Source organism: Chanodichthys erythropterus, chromosome 1, assembly GCF_024489055.1.
Source record: "Chanodichthys erythropterus isolate Z2021 chromosome 1, ASM2448905v1, whole genome shotgun sequence".
NCBI lineage: Eukaryota > Metazoa > Chordata > Actinopteri > Cypriniformes > Xenocyprididae > Chanodichthys > Chanodichthys erythropterus.
The window spans coordinates 3461360-3484534 of NC_090221.1; the positions used below are offsets into that span (position 1 = coordinate 3461360).

A 23175-nucleotide genomic window follows, 5' to 3' on the forward strand; every position below is an offset into this window, starting at 1 on the left:
GGGTTATTTTTAATATCATTGGGTTAAAATTAACCCACAGTTGATAAGGTGCTATACTAACCCATAGTTGGGTTATTTTTAATATCATTGGGTTAAAATTAACCCACAGTTGATAAGGTGCTATACTAACCCATGGTTGGGTTATTTTTAATATCATTGGGTTAAAATTAACCCACAGTTGATAAGGTGCTATACTAACCCATGGTTGGGTTATTTTTAATATCATTGGGTTAAAATTAACCCACAGTTGATAAGGTGCTATACTAACCCATGGTTGGGTTATTTTTAATATCATTGGGTTAAAATTAACCCACAGTTGATAAGGTGCTATACTAACCCATAGTTGGGTTATTTTTAATATCATTGGGTTAAAATTAACCCACAGTTGATAAGGTGCTATACTAACCCATAGTTGGGTTATTTTTAATATCATTGGGTTAAAATTAACCCACAGTTGATAAGGTGCTATACTAACCCATAATTGGGTTATTTTTAATATCATTGGGTTAAAATTAACCCACAGTTGATAAGGTGCTATACTAACCCATAATTGGGTTATTTTTAATATCATTGGGTTAAAATTAACCCACAGTTGATAAGGTGCTATACTAACCCATAATTGGGTTATTTTTAATATCATTGGGTTAAAATGAACCCACAGTTGATAAGGTGCTATACTAACCCATAATTGGGTTATTTTTAATATCATTGGGTTAAAATTAACCCACAGTTGGGAAGGTGCTATACTAACCCATAATTGGGTTATTTTTAATATCATTGGGTTAAAATTAACCCACAGTTGATAAGGTGCTATACTAACCCATAATTGGGTTATTTTTAATATCATTGGGTTAAAATTAACCCACAGTTGATAAGGTGCTATACTAACCCATAGTTGGGTTATTTTTAATATCATTGGGTTAAAATTAACCCACAGTTGATAAGGTGCTATACTAACCCATAATTGGGTTATTTTTAATATCATTGGGTTAAAATTAACCCACAGTTGATAAGGTGCTATACTAACCCATAGTTGGGTTATTTTTAATATCATTGGGTTAAAATTAACCCACAGTTGATAAGGTGCTATACTAACCCATGGTTGGGTTATTTTTAATATCATTGGGTTAAAATTAACCCACAGTTGATAAGGTGCTATACTAACCCAGTGCATTTGTCGAGTTAATTTTTATCCCAACATTTTTTAGTTAGTGGCAAAATTTGCAACCCTGTAAGCCATTCTCACATTTTTAAAATGATCATTAAATGTATTTCATCATCTTAATTGTTAATTGTAATATTATTGTAAAATAACACAAAACTTAACTTTGTCAAAATTGGCTTTTATACTTTAAAATGAACAGAAAATAAAACAGCTCATTTAGTTTGACCTCTTAAAAACAACCTTCCTGAAGCTTAAGCGCAATCTCACTGAACTGATTAATGATCATTTAATGAACAGCATGTTACTGAACTCATACAGGTGAACAGTCGCAATGAAAACATTCTCTTGACTTCAGAAGTTCCGTCATGTTCAGTCCGGCTGAATCTCAGTGTCAGTGCGGTGTAAGATGACACCTGTCCGCAAACATCCAGTTTAGACCTGCTCTCAGCCGCCTGTCGGCCTTTTTCCTCAGTTTTTCTATTCTTGACCATAAGGTATGTGAATATTTAACTGTATTCGAGTACAATGTTCAGTTTTATACCTAACTCACTGTCGCTGTGGACGTGTTTCGAGTAACCAGGTAGATGTGACGTCACGCGCTGTCATCTTGATTTCAATGAAAACTTGCTTTTCATTTCTACGGGATCAAAATAACACGCATGAATCTAAATGCAAGCTTAATTAAGGTATAATTATACAAGCTAAACAATAAACATGAGTCGCGTCTGTCTTTACAAAAGCTGTCGGCGTTCACATCTGTTTACATATTGGAGGTGTTGACGGAAGTAGCTCGAGCTTTTAGAAACAGGTTTGCATTGAGAAATCATTATATAACATTGTGTATTCTTGCTAAAGTAGTTCTGAATACGTTATCGAATACTGTATAACGCGTGTGATCATGTGTCAGGTGTGCATGATGGAGGATCTGGCGGTTTTGGACCTGTTGGAGTGTCCTTTGTGTATGGAGCCCTTGGATGTGTCTGCCAAGGTCTTGCCATGCCAGCACACGTTCTGTAAACCATGCCTTCAGCAGCACGAGGCATCACACCCTCATCAGATGTGCTGCCCTGAGTGCAGAGCTGCTGTTCCCGGATCAGTGGAGGAGCTTCCCACCAATCCGCTGCTGCTGAGACTCCTAGAGAGCCTCCATGAACGGGGTCCATCAGGCACACCGAGGGACCGCTCCAGATATGTGAGCTCTACAGTCCAGGAGGACCTCTCAAGCAGTTACATTCAAGATCTGCCCGACACACAGGCGGTAAGAAGTACAACATGTTGCATGCATTAGAGATGAATGCAGCTTTTGTGACATGCACTTGTTGAGATTTAGGCTTTTTTACTTTTCTTTGTGAGTTTAAAGTTTAGTCATACTTTATATTAGGTGTCTACTTTGTACTTGCATCAAAAAATGAATTGTTAGGCACAATGTACTGCAGTTTTGTTGCTTTTGAGGTGGATGCGGGTGAAGTTAAGGACAGGTTTAACCCTTGTAGGGTTTTGAGATCTTTTTAGACCTAAAATAAAAAATAAAAAAAGTTCTCTTTGTCCAAATGACATGAAACTTTGTACTGTTGTTAACACTTTCTAGATCTACAAATAAAAAAAAAAGAGTGATATCTTGTTTTTATGTTAGTGTAGAAAAAAAAGTCACACTCAGGGTTTTTGAAATGAAATATTGTAACAAAATAATTGTTTTTTAAAAACAAATGCAATTTTACTCTGTTTATTAATGTTTTTACTTCATATTTGTGCAGTTTTTGAAGGATTTATCATATCTTTTAAATTTATATAAATAAATAAATAAATATTTTGTTGAGTAGGTTTTTATGCAAATACTTTTTATACTTGTACAGCTTTTTATGTAAAATTCACTTTATAAAAGACCCACATTTCTAAATTGCATTCATGGGGATAACATGGATAATTTGACATGGTTTAGTGTAAGATTTTTGTCCATCTTTTGGAAAATGCAGTTTTAAAAGCCACTTTTACCAGTAGATGCTGCAGAGCTCCACTATTTGCTATTTGACTGACTGAAAGACATCTTTTCACAAGTATTTTTTCAGTTGGATTCATATCTAAATATTATGAAATCACAATTATGACAATAAAAATTACTTTTTGTCATTTGTTTTGTAGTGAAAAAAAAGGAAAAAAAAAAAAAACTATTTAAAAAAACATTTTTTAATTTATTTATATAAATGTAAAAAATATGTTAACTCCTCCAAAAACTGCACAAATGTTGTGTAAAAACATTAATAAACAGAGTAAAATTACATTTGTTTTAAAAAAAAAAACAATTATTTTGTTACAAAATTACATTTTGTTGCCTAGGGTCTGTGGAAATCTGAGTGTACTTCCCAAACGAAGACCGCACAAGAGTTAAGGAGTAAGGGAAGGGTTGACAGTGTAATTATAGATGATTTTACATAAATTAATTACAGGTTCATTGTTAAAACATTTATGTGCAATGCATCAATTGATTCATTTCAATGTTAGTACATAGTAGTTGAAGACACTTCATATAAATTGGTACCAAAAGTTTTTATCTTTGATTTATCATTAGTGTTATGTTAAATATGAATACTTCCATAAATCTGTCCTGAAAGTATCATATTACATTGCGTCTGTTGTCATGCCACATCAAACATGATGTTTGCTTTTCGATAGAACGATAATGCTGCGTAAATTATGATGAAATGTGTATTTATCAACACATCAGTATGGGTTTTGTGTTGGGATGTATGGGAGATCGGTTTGCCTTTCTGATTTGCTTAAGAGCTCAATTATCTGTGTGTGTGTTTAACAATGACCTCTGAAACACACTGGGCCTTAGTTTAGTTTAAGTAGGTCGGTGGATTTGAGTTTCATTTGGGAAAAAGGCCATTGCATTTCCAGCCACAAACAGTAACACTGTTTAAACTTTTGGGTTGATTTTGAGCTCTTGGGAAACTTTTCCCACTGCATTAGCCTCTAATTTAGTAGACATGCATTTGAAGTACTAGAGAGAGAACTTTTGGGATACTAGTATTTCAAATGCATGTCTACTAAATTAGGGGCAAATGCAGTGGGAAAAGTTTCCCAAGAGCTCAAAATCATCCCGTAAACCAGTGTAATAATTTAAATGACATATCATCGTTTTTGTGCATTACGATAATAAGAATTAAATGTATTTAAAGGGGACCTATTATGCCTCTTTTCACAAGATGTCTCTGGTGTCCGCAAAATGTGTCTGTGAAGTTTCAGCTCAAAATATCCCATAGATCATTTATTATAACTTGTCAAATTTGAGCAAAAACACAGCGTTTTTGTGTGTGTCCCTTTAAATGCAAATGAGCTGCTGCTCCCGCCCCCTTTCCAAAAAGAGGGCGGAGCTTTAACAGCTCAACAACAAAGCTGGAGAATCTCACGCAGCCAAAATGAGGAAAGTGTTCAGCCTTACATTGTTCAAACCGGAGTCGACACTGATGGAGAGACTCAGGAAGAAGTTACAACTTTTAGACGTTTCTGAATGGTTAGTGGATCAATTGATGTAGTTGCTGTGGAGTTGATTCAACTCATCCAAAAAAAAGTCTGATTTTCATGATATGTCCCTTTTAATTGTCATGCCAATAATGCCACAATGTAAAATCTTTTTTTTTTTCTTTAGAATTTGGAGTAAATTATGATCCAGATATGTTCTTAACCAGCATCAATTTTATTTCTTTCAGGTGCAAGCCCAAGCTTTATATGACTTCCATGGTAACGCACCCGGGGAGCTCACAATGAAGTCAGGTGACATCATTTATCTGCGGTGGAAAGTAGACGATAACTGGTATTATGGGGAAAGCAAAGAGAGCAGCGGTCTGGTTCCGGTCAATGTTTTGCGAGTCATAAGTGAGCAGCCGCAGCCTCTGGCCCTCTGCCGAGCACTTTATGACTTCAGCGCTAACAATCTGGATCCAGATGACAGCAAGGAATGCTTAACCTTCTTCAAGGTCAATCTCTTCTACTTTAATCAGTGTATTCAGTTTTGTTAGTACAGTAACCACGAACATATTTGGACACTTAAGCCATACTAAAAAAGGTATGAATTTTTTTTTTTGCAATGACTTTGCAACTATACAGCCAGAACATATATAAATACTTCTGTCTGTATATATTTGGTATAATTTAAACAAACCTCTATTTGTGAAATGTTTTGCATGAAAAGTGTTTGTGCTGTCTTTCTTAAAATATAAATTACACTTGCTTTCAGTGCTGGGTAGATTACTTTTTAAACATGTTAATCACATTGATTTAAATAGGATAATCTTGTGCCATACTGATATAAAAATACAAAGAAATTAGATTGTATTATATAATATGAAATGTATATAAAAAGATAAAAAATAAATATTTTATTCATTTACATGCATGTCATGTGACCATTAAATGAAATCAGAGAACTGTTTACTTAATTTTATTATTATTTATTATTGATTTACTTTTATTATTGTCCTAATTTATTGACTTAAATCTCACGAGGTTAAGCTGACAAAAAAAGTTTGTAAATATGAAATTATGTGAATTTGTATATTTTAATATGTTTGAAAGGCAAAAGCATGATAATTCAAATAATCATTAATATGTTCATCAGGAGTTAGATATGCAGTGTTGCAATGCTAAGAAAACACTTTTAGGCTTTTTATAGAAATGAAAATTTAAAAGAAAAAAAGACAGTGAATTATGAATAATTTACTGCCATTGTAAGAATAACATGTAATTATGTAATCCATAAAAAAGTAACTGCACTTTGACTGCGTGCATTTTAAAATGTGATATAATCTAATTACAAGTACTTAATTTTTTTAATCTGATCACGTAATCGAGATTACATGTACTCAGTTACACCCAGCCGTGCGTGCTTTAATGATATTCATTGATTTTTACATGTGGCTGAAGTGTCAAAATAGTTCTTTTGGCTATTATATGTTGAGTATTACATGCCCCATTTGTGTGATTTATATAGTGGGAACCAGGAAGCAAATACATTTCTTTTCTTCGAGCTCTTTTATAGCAGTATTGTTAGTCACACCACAGGACTTGAATTATATAACAGTTTTGACTCAGGCACAGCTTCCATTAAAGGACATTTTCCTGGAGTGTTTTTTTTTTTTTTTTTTTTGAGAGCAGATGGTTTAAATGGGTCTGGAGTCGAGTTAAGGGTGTAATGGGCCTGCGGCTTTGAGTGATTCGAGCCAAGTAAACGTCTTCAGGGACATCCATGCACCCTCAGCTGCCTAACACATGGCTGTCTCTCTTTCCCCCCCCACAGGGAGACAGCATTACTCTCATTAAACAAGTCAATGAAAATTGGGTTGAAGGTAAACTTGGAGGCAAAGTTGGGATTTTTCCTCTGCAGCTCACAGAGGTAAGACAACAAGTTTTTATTCTAGATTTCAAAACAAGGAAAATCTTTGATGAAATGTTTTATTAAACCCTAAATATCAATCCCTTTCATTACTGTAATGTGAAAATATTGGAAATACTGTTTTTTTTTAATTATTAAAATGCCCACAAATTAAAGATACTTTCAGTTGTACTTTTAAAGGGGACCTATTATGAAGATGTCCCCAGAATGTGTCTGTGAAGTTTCAGCTCATTTATCAGATCATTTATTATAGCTTGTCAAATTTGCCCCTATTTGGGTGTGAGCAAAAACACGCCATTTTTGTGTGTGTCTCTTTAAATGCAAATGAGCTGCAGCTCCCGCCCCCTTTCCAGAAGAGGGCGGAGCTTTAACAGCTCAACAACAACAAAACTGGAGAATTTCACGCAGCCAAAATGAGGATTGTTTTTTCACATGCTTGCAGAGAAAGGTTTGCCAAAACAAAGTTACTGGATTGTCCTTTTTCCTGTTTTCTGGGTTAGTAGATGCACCGGCGACCCGATTATAGCACTTAAACATGGAAAAAGTCAGAATTGCATGATAGGTCCCCTTTAAATCTGCTTTACAATTTAAACCAGGGGTCTTCAAACATTTTCTGTTTGTTATATTTTGTATAAAAGTTAGTGTTGGATTTTAAGCCTGGCCTATATATAATATAAGATATTACTATATTCACATACTTTGTTGTGTTTCTTACATTACAATTAAAAGCCACTAAATAATCATTGTTAATGTGCGTATAGTTGTGCAATACATTATAAGTTTACTTAATACATTTTAATGTGGAAGGGATAATGAAGCATGCTGAATTTAGAATCTTATATTTGGTCATTTTTAGCAACTTTTTAATTGTTTTGATTTTTAACAACCTACAAACAAAACTAATGAACATTAGTTTCTTTGAAAAAATGACTTCATCTTTGATTAAATATAGTAGTGGACTTTAGCTTCTTAACATCAGCACAAATTAGTTTGAGATCAAACATTAATTGGCAGACGCCTGCTGTGCCGCCACAGACCTCCTGTTGATGACCCCTGATTACAGAAATTACAGTAATGAGAATATTGTGCACCATTGAGAATGAGGGATATTTGCTTAATTGTCATGAAAATAATGTCGCAGCACAAACAAATAATTATCCTAAAAATAGACTTCTTTGTGCAATACAAACCCATATATATAACCCAGATATTTCTTGACTATTTTGTACTTTCTAAGCCTTTATGCAATAATAATTAGGGGCCAAGCACAGAAGGTACCTACTGTTGGCGTTCTTATTCTTATTCTTCCGTTTCCGCTCTGGAAGTCTATAGTAGCCCATAGAAGCGCTAGCGGGAAAGTTCTGAAATTTGGCACACTGACAGAGGACAGTCTGAACTGTCACCATAGCAAATTTGGAGTCTCTAACTTAATCGCTCTAGCGCCACCAGCTGTCCAAATTTGCACTCACTTCAAGACCATTGCTCCAATTTTCACGAAAATGGACTATATGCACGGAGCATTCTTTAGAACTTCCGCATTAATATAAGCCAGCTCGAAAACTTCCGGTGAGATGTCATTTGCTGGTGTGTTGAGCATCAGTAGTGTAATACTTAGTTTATTATCAGATTGTAGTCGCTTAAATAGACAGGCATAGCATTAATTTAGTTATTCAAATGTAACACGCATAAAAAAATAAATAAAGACATGCCTCAGTGTTCCTCCTCGGCTAAATTCAATTCGACTATCAGTCTTCACACTTTTATGTGAAAAAAAGCTTAAAAAAATTTAATATTTATTGTGCACTTTAGTTAGATTCATTGAATAAACTGTGTGTTTTTATAAGTGTGCTGAAATCATTGATGTTGCGCTGCACTGACTGACAGCTGCTGTGATTACAAGGTAAAAGTGCGGTACTCACTTTCTGTTTAATTAATTCACTATAAAAGTTATTGTTTTTCTTAAGATTTTGTAAGTATTTCATACTTCATATTTGTAAACCTAGTTATTTTATAATGTTTAATATTTAGTCAAAAACGAAGTGAAAAACTATTAGAGAAAATGGCTCACAAATGCGCAAATACATGCTACTTTGCCGTCACCTGCTGGTTAAAGTGATTTTTTTATTTTTAAAAAAGTGTTTTCTATCAAATTATGAATTTACTACATTTTTAGACGATCGGTTTTACAATGGGGACAATCTCAGAAGAATGAACAAGTAATGTTTGTGGTCACCACATTAAAAATAACATTTGAAGTGCTGAGGAAAAAATGCGTGTCTAATTACAGACACAGCGTTTTTAAACGGTCTGAATAGCTTCGTCTTTATTGCAATCAATAAAACTGGTTTATTGGCAAATTAGGTAAATGTGATAACTGCATTAAAATATGAATACAACATTAAAAAGTCAACCATTGATGGTTTTGTGTCGATGTACAGCGACTACAGAATGAACAGCTAACAGTTCACCGGAAATGCCCGAGCTGGCTTAACTACAACCAGGAAGTAACCGTGCATATAGTCCATTGAACCAGATCATCTTTAGACCATGCCTATAAAAAGTCGATTTGTCAAATTTGTCGAACAAATTTTACATAGGGCTTGTGAAAATTGATGTTAGGCTGTATCTCTTCAACGCTTTATCATATTCAGACCAAACTTGATACATGTCATCACAAGCATGACCTGGGGCTACATGCTTTGTTTTGGCGCAGCACCACCTACTGGTCCAGAGATATGAAAAATTACTCTTTTTGCTTATAACTTCTGAACAAATTGTGGTTTCTAAAAGTGGTCTTGTTGGATTTGGGGCATCGTTATGAAACTCGGTGTGTGTCTTTGGCACCATGACCTGAAGGCCCTTATAACGTTTCTGTGCAGTGCCACCTTATGTTCAAATGTTAAAATGCAATTTCCAAAAACTGTCTTAATAGATTCCTTGGGTCATGCCTAGAACATAGATACCAACTTCCTGTCCACCATTTAAATTTTCTTTAAAAACCTATCTTTTCGAACTCAACCAAAACAACTTTTGAGGCTGTATCTCTGCAATGCTATGGAATATTGACACCAAACTTTGCATGTGTCAGTGTCACCTCCCTCTGACTACACCACATAAAATTGGTCACAGCGCCACCTATTGGTCGAAAGTCATAAACCATTAAATTTTTATTAGTGGCTGTATTTATGATTTTTCAGGCATTTTGCCTAAAATCATCTTAATATGCCTTTAATTGCTCATTGTTGCAGTTGGTCTGATGCTCCTAGCAATTGACTCTTTGCCGGGAGTTTGATTGACAAGTGATCTAACCAATCAGAACGCCAAATCCACCATTTTGTCTGACAAAGCAGTCAGGAGTTAAAGATTAACCTCGGTGGACTTGAACTTGAAAAATGGTGTGTATTTACGTCTTTCTGCGTTTGAAACAACATTCCTTCTCATGTTCATTCATGTTTATTTGATGCTATAAATTAACTAGTTGGAACAGATGATCGGTTCACGAGCCGCTACAGCACACATTAAAGAGTCACAATTGTTCAAATTTCTTTAAAAAATTACACAATTTAAAAGCTGGGACTTTCTTTAATATCATAACCTGTTCTGTCTTGTCTGTCGACGTGTTGTCAGTGTCCTCTTTGCTCCACGATATATTTTACACTGCATGTGGCATGACAGCGCCATGGCTTGTCGGACAAAGCAACATTAACTAAGGGGGCGGGTCTTTTGGGTCAATTGTGGCTTATTGTGCCTTCTTTGTGCTTGGCCCCTTAATGGTTGCTTGCAGCTATATTTGTGACTGCTTTGTGACGTGAAATCTTTGTCACTATTTGGCAATCTTTTAAATTTTCCCTAATCGTTTCTCTGTTTAATGTCACGATTAAATTCAGTACAATAGGCCCTCATCTCTTAGCACTCGTGGTGTCGGTAGCCACATACAGAGTGTGATAACGGGCTTTTAGACGTGAGCTTGCTATCTGTGACGCTGCAGTCTTGTGACTGACATGTGCATTCAGCTCCAGTGAACTTCATGTGCCGCTGGATAATCGAGCTCCAAATAGGAGCTCTTTTCATTATCCGTGCACTGGATTATATCTGAGGTTAGTAAGATAAAACAGCCAGCCTCCCTCTCAGTGCCAGTCGGGCATCTCAGCGGTGACCAGCCAGGCGTGAAGGCACAGTAATGCTGTCTTTTACTTTGGTGGCAGAGCAGCACATCATGGGAAAAGGGAGGGGGAGCATCACTCCTGCCCACATGTGCTGCACCAGTCCATCTTAACGTCGCGTTCCTCAGATCAGCAGCTCCAGCTGCCACTTAAGAAGTTTGGGGCGAGCAGGTGGGACTAATAGCTTTGAACTTGCACTTTTCCTACTAGCAAACTAAAGTGGCTTACCAGCATGTCTTTTTAACCTGCTTTTGTGTCTTTCCGCTGTAGCCGAATCCGGCAGCGTACGAGCTTCTGGAAAAACGCAAGAGGAGGGACTCGGTGGAATCGCACCCACGGAGCGGCGCTAGGGTCAACGCGGATGCTTCCATCCACAGGCGGCTCGCTGGAGCATCTCACAAGTCAGCCAGGCCTCCAAATGTCAGTCTCCTGAACAGCCTGAACCATCCTCCCCTCAGCCAGAGCCAGCAGTCTCCTCACATCAGCTCCACCGCACAGCCTTCCTCCAGCAAGACGCCACAACTCGCCTCATTTAACAAACCACGTCTGAGGAGCTCTCACAGAAACTTGCCTAAGGTGAGCTGTGTTTTTATCACATTTTGTTTGTTTAGGAATGATGATTAGCTATTTATTTGCTATGCAGACATGTAATACGTGTGATTTTAGCTACACTGGGTGTGTTTTGGATGATAAATCATGCATTTAATACCATAGTGAGATGAGAGATCTTCATTTTTAGATTTGGTGAGGCAATGTTTGTTTTGGTTGTCTGTGATCCTTCTTGTATATCTTAATGCGCTCATGATGCAAAAGATTTTGTCAGTATTGTAAATTAGATATGCTTTGAAATCACTGCTAATGAATGTGATTTACCTAAAATAAGCAATTCCTTCTTGCATTTTCCCCTCACAAATGTTTCTCTCCGCTGTCAGTCTGAGATGTTCTCCTGTACGAGAGGAAGCCAGCGTGCTTGAGTGCTAAAAATGCCCCATTCTCTGTTGCTGCTTTACAAGCTCATGACTCATATAGGGTTACATAACACTTTCCTCTTATCTGCTTGGAAGGCTCGTTCCTTTCCACTGAGCAGTGACTCTCTCTCCTCCCGCCATCAGCTGTGTCATTAATAGATGGCGAGGAGAACATCACATCATGGGGAGGCGAGTCACTCGGGGGGTCGGTTAACACTGGATTTTTGCATTATTTGTGTTTTTTTCTTCAGGTTGTGCAACCGTGTGTGAAGTCACAGGAAACATGCCCACTGCTTTCTGACTCAGCAGTGTCATTCCGATGGGAAGGAAAATATTTAAAGCAATAGATCACCCCCCAAAAAAAAAAACAAAAAAAAACATCAGAATTTTTTTTTTTACTCATCTTTGGTGCAAAACCATCATGAGCTTCTAATGGAACACAAAAGTAGATATATTGCAGAATTTGCTGGCTGCTCTTTTCCATACAATTAAAGTGAACTAGAGCCATTAAAAATAGTCCATACAATTTTTTGGGGCAAAAAAACTTTGAGGGCAAAAAAGCTCAATTGTGTAGTGATGTATGAAGCACCACTCACACAGAAGTCACTTTCAAACCAAGCAGCTTTCTGATCGTTGACACTTTGAACTCAATTGCATGGGAAATCTTTCGCCCTTAGACGTGAAATGAACATCAACCTCAACTTTCAGACGTTATTACTGTCACGGAATGAAAAGCACAGGATTGTGGGATGTTAAAGGCAGTGATGAGTTTGCATCACCAACTTGAACTCATAGGATTCTGATTGAAATGACTGGGGAGCTTGTCTTGCAAGACGGACTTTAATTCTGAAGTTGCAAATGAAAGGCAAAGCTAGATATTATCTGTCAAGTTGGGTCTCCCATGGTTGGTTAACAGAGCAATATTCATGTCAAACACTCTCTAGTCAAAAAACAGATCATTTTGAATAGGCACAGTCTAAAAAACTAATTTATGGATAAAAGATAATTGCTTTCTATCTCGCAATTCAGACTTTTTTCCTCACAATTGCGAGTTTATATCTCGCAATTCTGACTTTTATTTGCAATTGCGAGTTTATATCTTGCAATCGCAACTTTTTTTTTGCAATTGTGAGTTTTATCTCGCAATTCTGACTTTTTTCCTCGCAATTGCAAGTTTATATCTCGCAATTCTGACTTTTTATTTGCAATTGCGAGTTTTATCTCGCAATTCTGACTTTGTCTTGCAATTGTGAGTTTATATCTTGCAATTGCGACTTTTTTTTGCAATTGCTAGTTTATATCTCGTAATTCTGACTTTTTTCCTCGCAATTGCAAGTTTATATCTCGCAATTCTGACTCTTTATTTGCAATTGCGAGTTTATATCTCGCAATTCTGACTTTGTCTTGCAATTGTGAGTTTATATCTTGCAATTGCGACTTTTTTTTGCAATTGCGAGTTTATATCTCGCAATTCTGACTTTTTTTTGCAATTGCGAGTTTATATCTCGCAATTCTGACTTTTTTTGCAATTGCGAGTTTATATCTCGCAATTCTGACTTTTTTTTGCAATTGCAAGTTTATATCTCGCAATTCTGACTTTTTTCCTCGCAATTGCAAGTTTATATCTCGCAATTCTGACTTTTTATTTGCAATTGCGAGTTTATATCTCGCAATTCTGACTTTTTTTTGCAATTGCTAGTTTATATCTCGCAATTCTGACTTTTTTCCTCGCAATTGCTAGTTTATATCTCACAATTCTGACTTTTTTCCTCGCAATTGCTAGTTTATATCTCGCAATTTTGACTTTTTTCTTGCAATTCTGACTTTTTTCCTCACAATTTCTAGTTTATATCTCACAATTCTGACTTTTTTTTGCAATTGCTAGTTTATATCTCGCAATTTTGACTTTTTTCTTGCAATTCTGACTTTTTACCTCAGAATTTCTAGTTTATATCTCGCAATTCTGACTTTTTTTTTGCAATTGCTAGTTTATATCTCACAATTCTGACTTTTTTCTTGCAATTCTGACTTTTTTCCTCACAATTTCTAGTTTATATCTCGCAATTCTGACTTTTTTCCTCGCAATTGCTAGTTTATATCTCACAATTCTGACTTTTTTTTGCAATTGCTAGTTTATATCTCGCAATTTTGACTTTTTTCTTGCAATTCTGACTTTTTTCCTCACAATTTCTAGTTTATATCTCGCAATTCTGACTTTTTTTTTGCAATTGCTAGTTTATATCTCACAATTCTGACTTTTTTCTTGCAATTCTGACTTTTTTCCTCACAATTTCTAGTTTATATCTCGCAATTCTGACTTTTTTCCTCGCAATTGCTAGTTTATATCTCACAATTCTGACTTTTTTTTGCAATTGCTAGTTTATATCTCGCAATTTTGACTTTTTTCTTGCAATTCTGACTTTTTTTCCTCACAATTTCTAGTTTATATCTCACAATTCTGACTTTTTTTTTGCAATTGCTAGTTTATATCTCACAATTCTGACTTTTTTCCTCCGAATTGCTAGTTTATATCTCGCAATTTTGACTTTTTTCTTGCAATTCTGACTTTTTTTCCTCACAATTTCTAGTTTATATCTCACAATTCTGACTTTTTTTTTGCAATTGCTAGTTTATATCTCACAATTCTGACTTTTTTCCTCCGAATTGCTAGTTTATATCTCGCAATTTTGACTTTTTTCTTGCAATTCTGACTTTTTTTCCTCACAATTTCTAGTTTATATCTCACAATTCTGACTTTTTTTTTGCAATTGCTAGTTTATATCTCGCAATTCTGACTTTTTTCCTCGCAATTGCTAGTTTATATCTCGCAATTCTGACTTTTTTCCCGCAATTTTGAATTTTTTCTTGCAGTTCTGACTTTTTTCCTCGCAATTGCTAGTTTATATCTCGCAATTCTGACTTTTTTCTTGCAATTCTGACTTTTTTCCTCACAATTGCTAGTATATATCTTACAATTCTGGCTTTTTTCTTACAATTGCGAGTTGATGTCTCATCTATGCTGACCTTTCCCTTAATCAACCTTTAAACTTAACCATACCATAAAGCCTGGCCCTAACCTTACCCATATCCCACCTAGATAGCAGCAACACAATAAGTACATTGTACCTAACAATTTTCTTTACACAAGTACATAGTAAAAAAAAAAAAAAAAAATCAAGAAAATACTATTTCAGTCTTTCTACTTCAAAATGTCATGTTTAATTAAACGGGTTACTTGCTGTTCATTTGTAAGTATTGAACATGATTTGAAAGTAAATCCTACACCAAATGTCAGTGATATAAACTGGGACCGAACTTACTTTCTTAAAATAAATGCTCTTATTGTACTCTTGCTGCACTTTTAAGATACAATATTGGATTGCAGCGCTTCTTCTGTTAATGTTACCGCCTCGCTAGGATGAATCACCTGTGCTGTACTTCTCCTTTGTTCGTTGCTTTGAATAAAATGTGTTAATTTATAACTTTTAGGCCTTCTTTGTCTTCTGTCGCAGTGCTAGTGTAACTAAGCTGTAATCACCTGCTCTCTCTGAGATAATCATGGGACATACTGTAGGTGTAAGTGTTTAAGAGAGGCGTAGAAATTGTCAAAGATACAGAAACTCTACAGGATTCACAGATCGCTCTCTTGTTTCATCATGCTTTTGTAATGCACTATTATTAGACTGGATCTCAGTAGAAGAGAGGGACTCATGACTCAGTTGCCCAGACGTATTTCTCTAACAGCCCATGTGACTCTCTTCCACGAGCCCGTGTCCTTAACATTAGTCGTTTGTTATCAGTGAGGAAAAGTCTCAGTCTTCTGAGTCAGCTCTGTGACTGATATCAGATGTTTCATTTGCGGTTATGTAACTATACAAAATAACTCCTGAATTAACCATAAAACTTCATTATAAAAGGGGAGATTGAAACTTTGTTTATCAGTTTGAAGTGCTTTAACAGGTAGCGGTCCTGTCGTGTGAGGAAGATCCGTTTAGATCCACTCTGACGGACAACAACAACAAAAACTCCCTAAGACTTCTTAGTTCGTCCATCCCGATAGCAAAATTCTCTGTTTTTACTGTTATTTCTATTCCTTATGTTTTATTTTTATTTTTCTTCTTTATGTAAAGCACTTTGAATTACCATTATGAAATGTGCTATACAAATAAAATTGCCTTGCCTTGCCTTGCATATAATGTATCTGTTAAATGTTGATTTATCTGTTTATGGTTGATGTTAGGGATTGCATAAAAGTTGGAAATTCTTCATTTGTTACATATTTAGTTGGCTAACTCCTTATAATAGTAATAGTAATGTGTCATTAAACTGTCAGTCACCACAGCTATTGTAGAAGTACTCATTTATTCAGGGAGCTCATGGTCTTTCATTCATTTTTGGTCTTGTGAAATTTCGTCATGTTTTTTGTTTTGTCTTGTTGTTTCTGTGTTGCCTTGTTTTATTTGATCTTATCTTTTGTCTCTTTTATTTGTTTGTTTTGTTTTTTTACTTTTGTCTTTAGTCGTCTTTTTTGTTTTATTTTGTTTTGTCTTGTTTTTTTGCTTTGTTTTTGTCTTGTTTTGTTTTCACGCTTTATTTTGTTTTTTTGTCTTGTCTTTTGTTTTGTCTTGTTTTTTCCTTTGTTTTTGTCATGTTTTGTTTTAAAGCCTTGTTTTTTGTTTTTATTGTCTTTTTTATTTAGTTTGATCTTATCCTACTTTCTCTCTTATTTGTTTTTTTTTCTACTTTTGTTTTTAGTCTTGTCTTTTTTTATTTTTTGTCTTCATTTTTTCTTACTTTTTTGTCTTGTCTTTTTGTGTTGCCTTATTTTGTTTGATCTTATCTTACTTTTTCTCTTTTATTTGTTTGTTTTGTTTTCTACTTTTGTTTTTTTTTGTCTTTTTTGTTTTATTTTGTTTTGTCTTGTTGTTTTTGCTTTGTTTATGTATTGTTTTGTTTTCAGGCTTTGTTTATTTTGTTTTGTTTTTGTTTTTTGTGTTGTCTTATTTTATTTGATCTTATCTTTTGTCTCTTATTTGTTTGTTTTGTTTTTTACTTTTGTTTTAGTCGTCTTTTTGTTTTATTTTGTTTTGTCTTGTTGTTTGCTTTTTGTTTTCATGCTTTATTTTGTTTTTATGTCTTGTCTTTTGTTTTTTCTTGTTTTTTTGCTTTGTTTTTGTCTTGTTTTGTTTTAAGGCTTTATTTTTTATTTTTTGTCTTTTTTGTGTTTTTTATTTTGTTTGATCTTATACTTTCTCTCTTTTATTTGTTTTTGTTTTCTACTTTTGTTTTTAGTCTTATCTTTTTTAGTTTTGTCTTCATTTTTGTCTTGTCTTTTTGTGTTGCCTTACTTTGTTTGATCTTATCTTACTTTTTCTTTTATTTGTTTGTTTTGTTTTCTACTTTTTTATTTTTTTTATTATTTTTTTTTGTCTTGTTGTTTTTGTTTTGTTTATGTATTGTTTTGTTTTCAGGCTTTTTTATTTTGTCTTGTTTTTTGTGTTGCCTTATTTTGTTTGATCTTATCTTTTTGTCTCTTTTATTAGTTTTTTTTTCTTCTACTTTTGTTTTTAGATTTGTCCTTTTTGTTTTATTTTGTTTTTGTCTTGTTTTTTCACGCTTTTTTATTTTAATTATTATAAAGTAATCATCAAGTGCTACTCATAATTGTTTGCATATAATAAAAGATATGTTGTCAAGGGTCTACATAAGCATGAATGTTTGGAGTTCAACAAATCTATTGTAGTGTTTCAGAACACTTGTATTGAAGAGATCACATTGCTGTTAGTGTTTTTGCAAAGACAGGAAAATGACCAGTTACAGTACTTTCTTGCTATTACAGAGGGACAGGACAATGAGCGGTGAAAGTCCGCCGACCATCACCATGGCACTGATTAACCCCCAGGCGTCCCCAATGCCATCGGAGAGCAAGATGTCTGCCACACAGCAGCTCTCCATCAGTGTGTATGTACCTTCGAAGAACACCTAAAAGATTTTCTTGCATCAAAACGAAAACATTTTGTAGGTTATAAAGATGCTTAGTTACTGCTTGAGCTTTTAAAGCGACATTTTTGAAGAATCTTTACATTGCTCATACTACAGCAAAAAAGTATGGGGTTGAGTGACTAAACAGTGGCAGTATTTTCATTTTTGGGTGTTTGGCTGAAATGTTTCTTTAACCTTGATGTATGACCTGTTCAGGTGCGCAGCGCTGTATTCCTACACACCCCATCGCTCTGAGGAGCTGGAACTGAGGAAGGGCGAAATGGTGGGGGTTTATGGGAAATTCAAAGAGGGATGGCTGCGTGGACTGTCTCTCAGAACAGGCAAAGTAGGGATCCTGCCGGCTAACTATGTTACACCTGTGCTCAGGTGAGCAGAAGAACAGTTACAACAACTTCTTACATTGTTTAATATGATACACACATTATTAAGAAATATCAATTAATATATTATATTATGTTTATTATTGCATGCGTTCTTTATAAATATTCGAAAGAACTGCTAGACAATGCAAAAAAAAATTTTTAGGAACATTTTTATTTTTACAAGCACACGCCTCATCTCGTTAATCAAGTTTACAGTAACATACTAACTTTCTCACAGAACATCTGCAAGGTTTCTTGAACAAACCAAACCTGCCATTCCCAATACAAGTACAGTGTCAACAAAACGACACACCCAACACAAGCCGCAGGCTGTTGTCTTGGCCCTAGACAGAGTAAACGGCGACACCCCTTCAGCAGCAATGGCTGTGATGTCATCTGCCGGTCCTGGGAGAGCACCGCAGCTGGGCGGAAAGCAGGGATGGAGCACAGTGAGGCGCACCTTCCATGCCACACACAGGGGTGAGAGCCAACAAGCCCCAGCATGCTGTCAACCTTAAGCCATTGAAACTGTTATCAATCAAAAACTAGTCAAATTAGTGTCAAATTTACACATTTCGTCCTTGTAAGTCAATATATATTGCCAGTCAAAAGTTTAGAACAATTACGTCTCTTATGCTTTGATCAAAAATACAGTTTATTTGGTTAAAAACAGTAAAAACATTACAATTTAAAATAACTGTTTTCTATTTGAATATATGTTAAAATGTAATTTATGTCTGTGAGGTCAAAGCTGAATTTTCAGCATTATTACTCCAGTCTTCAGTGTCACATGATCCTTCAGAAATGCTGATTTGCTGCTTCAACATTTCTGATTATTATCAATGTTGAAAACTCTTGTGCTGCTTTACATTTTTGTGGAAACCGCGATTCACTATTATTCATGTTTAAGGGTCAGTAAGATTTTTGTTTGATTTTTGAGGCATTATTTACTTAAAATGTGCTAATTTGCATACATTTCTAGTACAGAAATCTGAACATTGGATGAAATCAAAGGTTTTTACAGGGGGGATTTTACGTATCTCTTTTTATCTCTCCATAACTCAGAAAATACTGTCAACAGTCAGAAAAAAAAATAAAAAATAAAATGTTGTATATAATCTTGCCAATTATACATGAACAAATCCATCTGTAAAAAAACCTTCAGAATATAGATAGGACTAAAACTGTAAAGTATAGTGTATGTATGTGCTTCTGAAGTGGAGATACATGGCTCAGTGTAGGAGAAAAAAGTAATTTTGAGAAAACAGCCTTAAAAATATGTATTGTAATTGAAATATATAAACACAAATAAATAAAATGGCAAAAAAAAAAAAATGCTTAAAGGTAGATTTTGGATGTTTTCTTACTACTAGTCTGAAAAAAAACACTTTATTAAAAGCCTAAAATTGAAAAAAATACATTTTAGCCTGTAGTGTCGCGCCTTAAAGAAATGAAGAGTTTTAACACATTAAATTGAAAAAGTGATAGTAAAGACATTTATAATGCTACAAAAGATATATATTTCTGATAAATGCTGTTCTTTTGAACTTTTTATTTATCAATGAATCTTAAAAAAAATTATTGCAGTTTCCACAAAACTATTAAGCAGCAAAAACAATGTTTTCAACACTGATAATAAGAACCATTATTAATAAATGAGCACCAATAATACTTATATTTGTGTATTTGTTCAATCTGGTGCACTGACACACTTCTGCTTGGCCTTTCGTTTAGGGTTGCCTCACCATGGAAGCTACAACTCAAATTCCATCCTAAGCCTTCAGCCACCACCTCAGGATTTGGGACAGATCTACACTTTCGGTCGCTCACCTGTTCTTCCCAAAAAGAGAAATGGTTTGTTCTCAAACCCCATCAAGACGCAGCATTGGGCATATGAAACAACAGCACCCTCTGCTGGTGGATATCAACCAGCAAGCAGGGATCCTGTCCAGAAAGAGGCCAGCACAGCTCCTCAATCCATTCTGGTTAAACCAGATGCTCATAAACACAATGCAGAGAAGGTAAATAAAAAATTCTCTTTTAATAGTTATTAGGGGTGTAACATGATGGTTCGGTACGTACCCCGGTATTGAAGTCACGAAAACTAAACATAAAATTGCTTATTTTTTCTTAAACAGTTGTTTACTGAACAAATTGTGTCCCTCTTTTTAAATAAATTCAACAATAATTAATATTTTCTTAAGGATAAAAAAAATCTATCTCAGCTAATACTGTAAACTATATACCTTTCTTGCACATTACTGTAATATTAAAGATTATAAATTAACAACAGAGCCCAAACTATTAAATTCAGTTGCTATTAATTTTTTTGATATAATAATCAACACTCAAATAAAAAAAAAATGTAAATTACAGATAAGGCAGGATTTGAATTAAATTTTAAATCTAATAATAAAAATAGTGCCACCGCCACCGTACTTTAATCCCTCGCCATGTCAACACCACTTGAGATATCCAATATCTGTTCACAATCTTCAATGTCTTATCATGTTGAAAAAGTTTGGTGTGAATCAAACAAATCCACTAGGAGTAGTAGTTTAAAATTCAGAGCCTGATTTCCCCCCAAAAAATCAAAATTCAAACCAAAATAGCTGATTTCCTGTTGGTTGGAGCTAATGACTGTAAATTAGAAAGTTGCCCGGCTTAATGAGATCAATATATGTACCGAGTTTGGTTGCTCTAGGCAAAACTGACCTCAAAAGGTTTTTTTTTTTGTCAAAAGGTGGTGCTATAGAGGCCCTCCTCCCCACCTGCTTCTAAGGCTTTGCCCATGTCTACTGGCCAACAACTTATGTGTGTCATATGTTCATGCAATTTGAAGCATGCTAAGGGGCTCAAAACATCCAAAAAGATTATTAAAGTTTGATGCATTGCCATGGCAACAGTATTTAAGATATCAAGAATCCTTTCACAGACCAGCTTCGGCTCGGCCCTGATGGTTGAAAGAGATTTTGAGCATGTCAAGGACCCCAAAGTGCCTGTGAAGTCCCCAAAAAATATATTCATCATAATTCTTAGCAAACAAATTCACCCTTTCAAGGCTTGGGCCCTAATTATTTTTCTTTTAATTATTATTTTACTGTGATAACTTGTTTTCATGACAAATTTATTACAACATATATTAAATATTCAAGTCATTACTAACAGGTAAAGTAAATATAATGAATATATAAGCTAATACAGTGCATATATTTAGTGAAATGCTTCATTTCTCTAGTGAACTAACATGCTGTGGACACTAAATGACTTGCCTGAGGTAAATGTAATGCTGCGTGAGTTGTTTTATTGATGTCTTTCCATGTTTGAAAGACTGGTTGAGAGATTACACGTAAACATATCTATGCATAGATCATCTGTTCTTCTTCTTCTGCATTTGATCCTGTTGATAGCAAACAGTGTTGCATTACCATGTGTGCCCCCTTCTGGATTGGAGTGTGAATCACCTGTGACTAACTGTATTTGTCGTCTGACTGTATGCACTGAAACGTGACGGTTCGGGACGAATAATGTACCGTTGCACCCCTAATAGTTATGCTTCGTAAGGATTTCAATGAATTACATCAGTTGACTGAATGTGTTTTTTGATGTTCTTTTAGCCAGTAAAGTCAGTGCGGTTCCTGACTCACGATGCTCCTCAGACAACATCAAAAATGTCATCCGCCTCAACCACAGGACATATCTCTAGTTCGCAGTCAGCCCTGGACCACTGGAACCCGTCAGCCATCTTAGGTCGGGATGGAAGTACATTAGTTCTTAAAGATACAAAAACACTTCCAGCCAGAAAAAGCACAGGTCAGGATCACGCCGCTATGGACTGCCTCTCGCTAAATATGAAGCCAGTATTGATCAACAACCAGTCCGGCTCTAATAGGTGGGTGTTTTTGAGAGTGTCTTTAAAGAGGAAGTATTGCATTATCTGATCTTGTCTCGCTCATGTGTAGGAAAATTACCTAGAAATTAGTTGTAAATTTTTTTTTCCCTTCCTCCTGAAAATTGTCAGTCAGCAGATAATATTACGAGAGATCTCTCGAGATAATGCCGTGAAACAGATCAACATTTCCTGTCAAGAAGAAGCATTCAGATATGCTTGATATATCTGGTGGATATTGTTTTTGATGTTCACAGATGTTGTTTTCTTTAGATATAGGGTAATGAAGGGATACAACGCTAAAACAGACGCAGAGCTCACGCTGACCGAAGGTGAAATAGTCATCGTTCAAAGGCCTCGAGCAGATGGAAGGCTTCTCGTCACCCAGGAGATCAGTGGGAAAACGGGCCTTTTCCACAGCAGCATTCTGGAAATACTAGACAGAGTCCTTTGAGTGCCATAGTTTCCTCTGTTATGTAATTGTTCTTCGAGTGCTGTGTTTAGAGTCACACTGTTTTAGCCTGTTGTGTAATAAACCAAAATAAAAGCAATATCCTGTGTACTTATAGGGTATATGACAGATTATGTCATTTTTCATGCACACCCACCCGGCACAAAAACCTGTAGGCTTTTCCTTCGTCGCTAGTCAGTTATGACTGAGAAATGTGCCTTTTTGTATGTTGAATCACTGTTTGCACTTTTGGATGGAGTGAGAGATGGAGAAGTTTGTTAATTCTGGGAAACCAGTAAGGCCTCAAGATTGTCTTTTTCACGCACAAATCCTGTTGTCTCAATATAGTAAAGGTGGAATTGTTTTGTTTATAAAATGTCATAGCAACTATATCCTGATTTATCAGGTTTCCTGTTCTCAGTCCTTTTCTTCCCTTTTCTTCTTTTTTTTTATTTTGGGAAAATGACTAAAGTAATAATAATAAACATAAAAAAAAAAAGACTCAAGAATTTTGTCTCGATGGGCTTTTTGACTTTTATTTAACTAACTCTTTAGGTGTCACCCCCATTTTTGAGAATTGACATGAAAATGCACTATCCAAACTAAATGATTATAGTTCAAGAATGCTTTGGAGTACAGACCTACGTTTCATTTTGTTTAAAAGAAGACAACCAGATTATTGCTGACATGAAAACGCTTTTGAAAACATTAAAACAAAAAAGTTGAGTAAGTATGAAAGTATGAAAAAGTTATGTAGGTTTAAAGTCACTGTAAATCAAATG

The 23175-nt window shown here is 35.2% G+C and overlaps 1 protein-coding gene across 4 annotated transcripts; it reads left to right on the forward strand.

Moving 5' to 3' along the window:
* The first annotated feature begins 1532 nt into the window (after positions 1-1532).
* sh3rf2 (SH3 domain containing ring finger 2) lies at positions 1533-23014 on the forward strand. 4 transcript variants are annotated; one of them, XM_067365403.1, is made up of 11 exons: positions 1533-1659; positions 2073-2423; positions 4876-5142; positions 6462-6557; positions 10991-11296; positions 17528-17649; positions 17887-18057; positions 18292-18533; positions 19788-20074; positions 21671-21945; positions 22216-23014. In XM_067365403.1, the coding sequence occupies exons 2-11, from the start codon at positions 2079-2081 to the stop codon at positions 22394-22396; spliced, it is 2292 nt and encodes a 763-aa protein (XP_067221504.1). In that variant the 5' UTR covers positions 1533-1659; positions 2073-2078; the 3' UTR covers positions 22397-23014. The 4 variants fall into 4 exon arrangements, with proteins under 4 accessions (XP_067221504.1, XP_067221748.1, XP_067221583.1 ...); XM_067365482.1 differs by lacking the exon at positions 1533-1659 and adding an exon at positions 1749-1973; XM_067365647.1 differs by lacking the exon at positions 21671-21945 and having other exon boundaries at positions 22216-22356.
* Positions 23015-23175: the final 161 nt, after the last annotated feature.

What these genes read in the sequence shown, in the direction of transcription:
- sh3rf2 (XM_067365403.1), top strand. Translation starts at nt 2,079, where the DNA reads ATGATGGAGGATCTGGCGGTTTTGGACCTGTTGGAGTGTCCTTTGTGT. An exon ending in CAGCAGCTCTCCATCAGTGT is followed by an intron (nt 17,650 to 17,886) that starts GTATGTACCTTC and finishes TGACCTGTTCAG; the next exon opens with GTGCGCAGCGCTGTATTCCT. An exon ending in CTTCCATGCCACACACAGGG is followed by an intron (nt 18,534 to 19,787) that starts GTGAGAGCCAAC and finishes CCTTTCGTTTAG; the next exon opens with GGTTGCCTCACCATGGAAGC.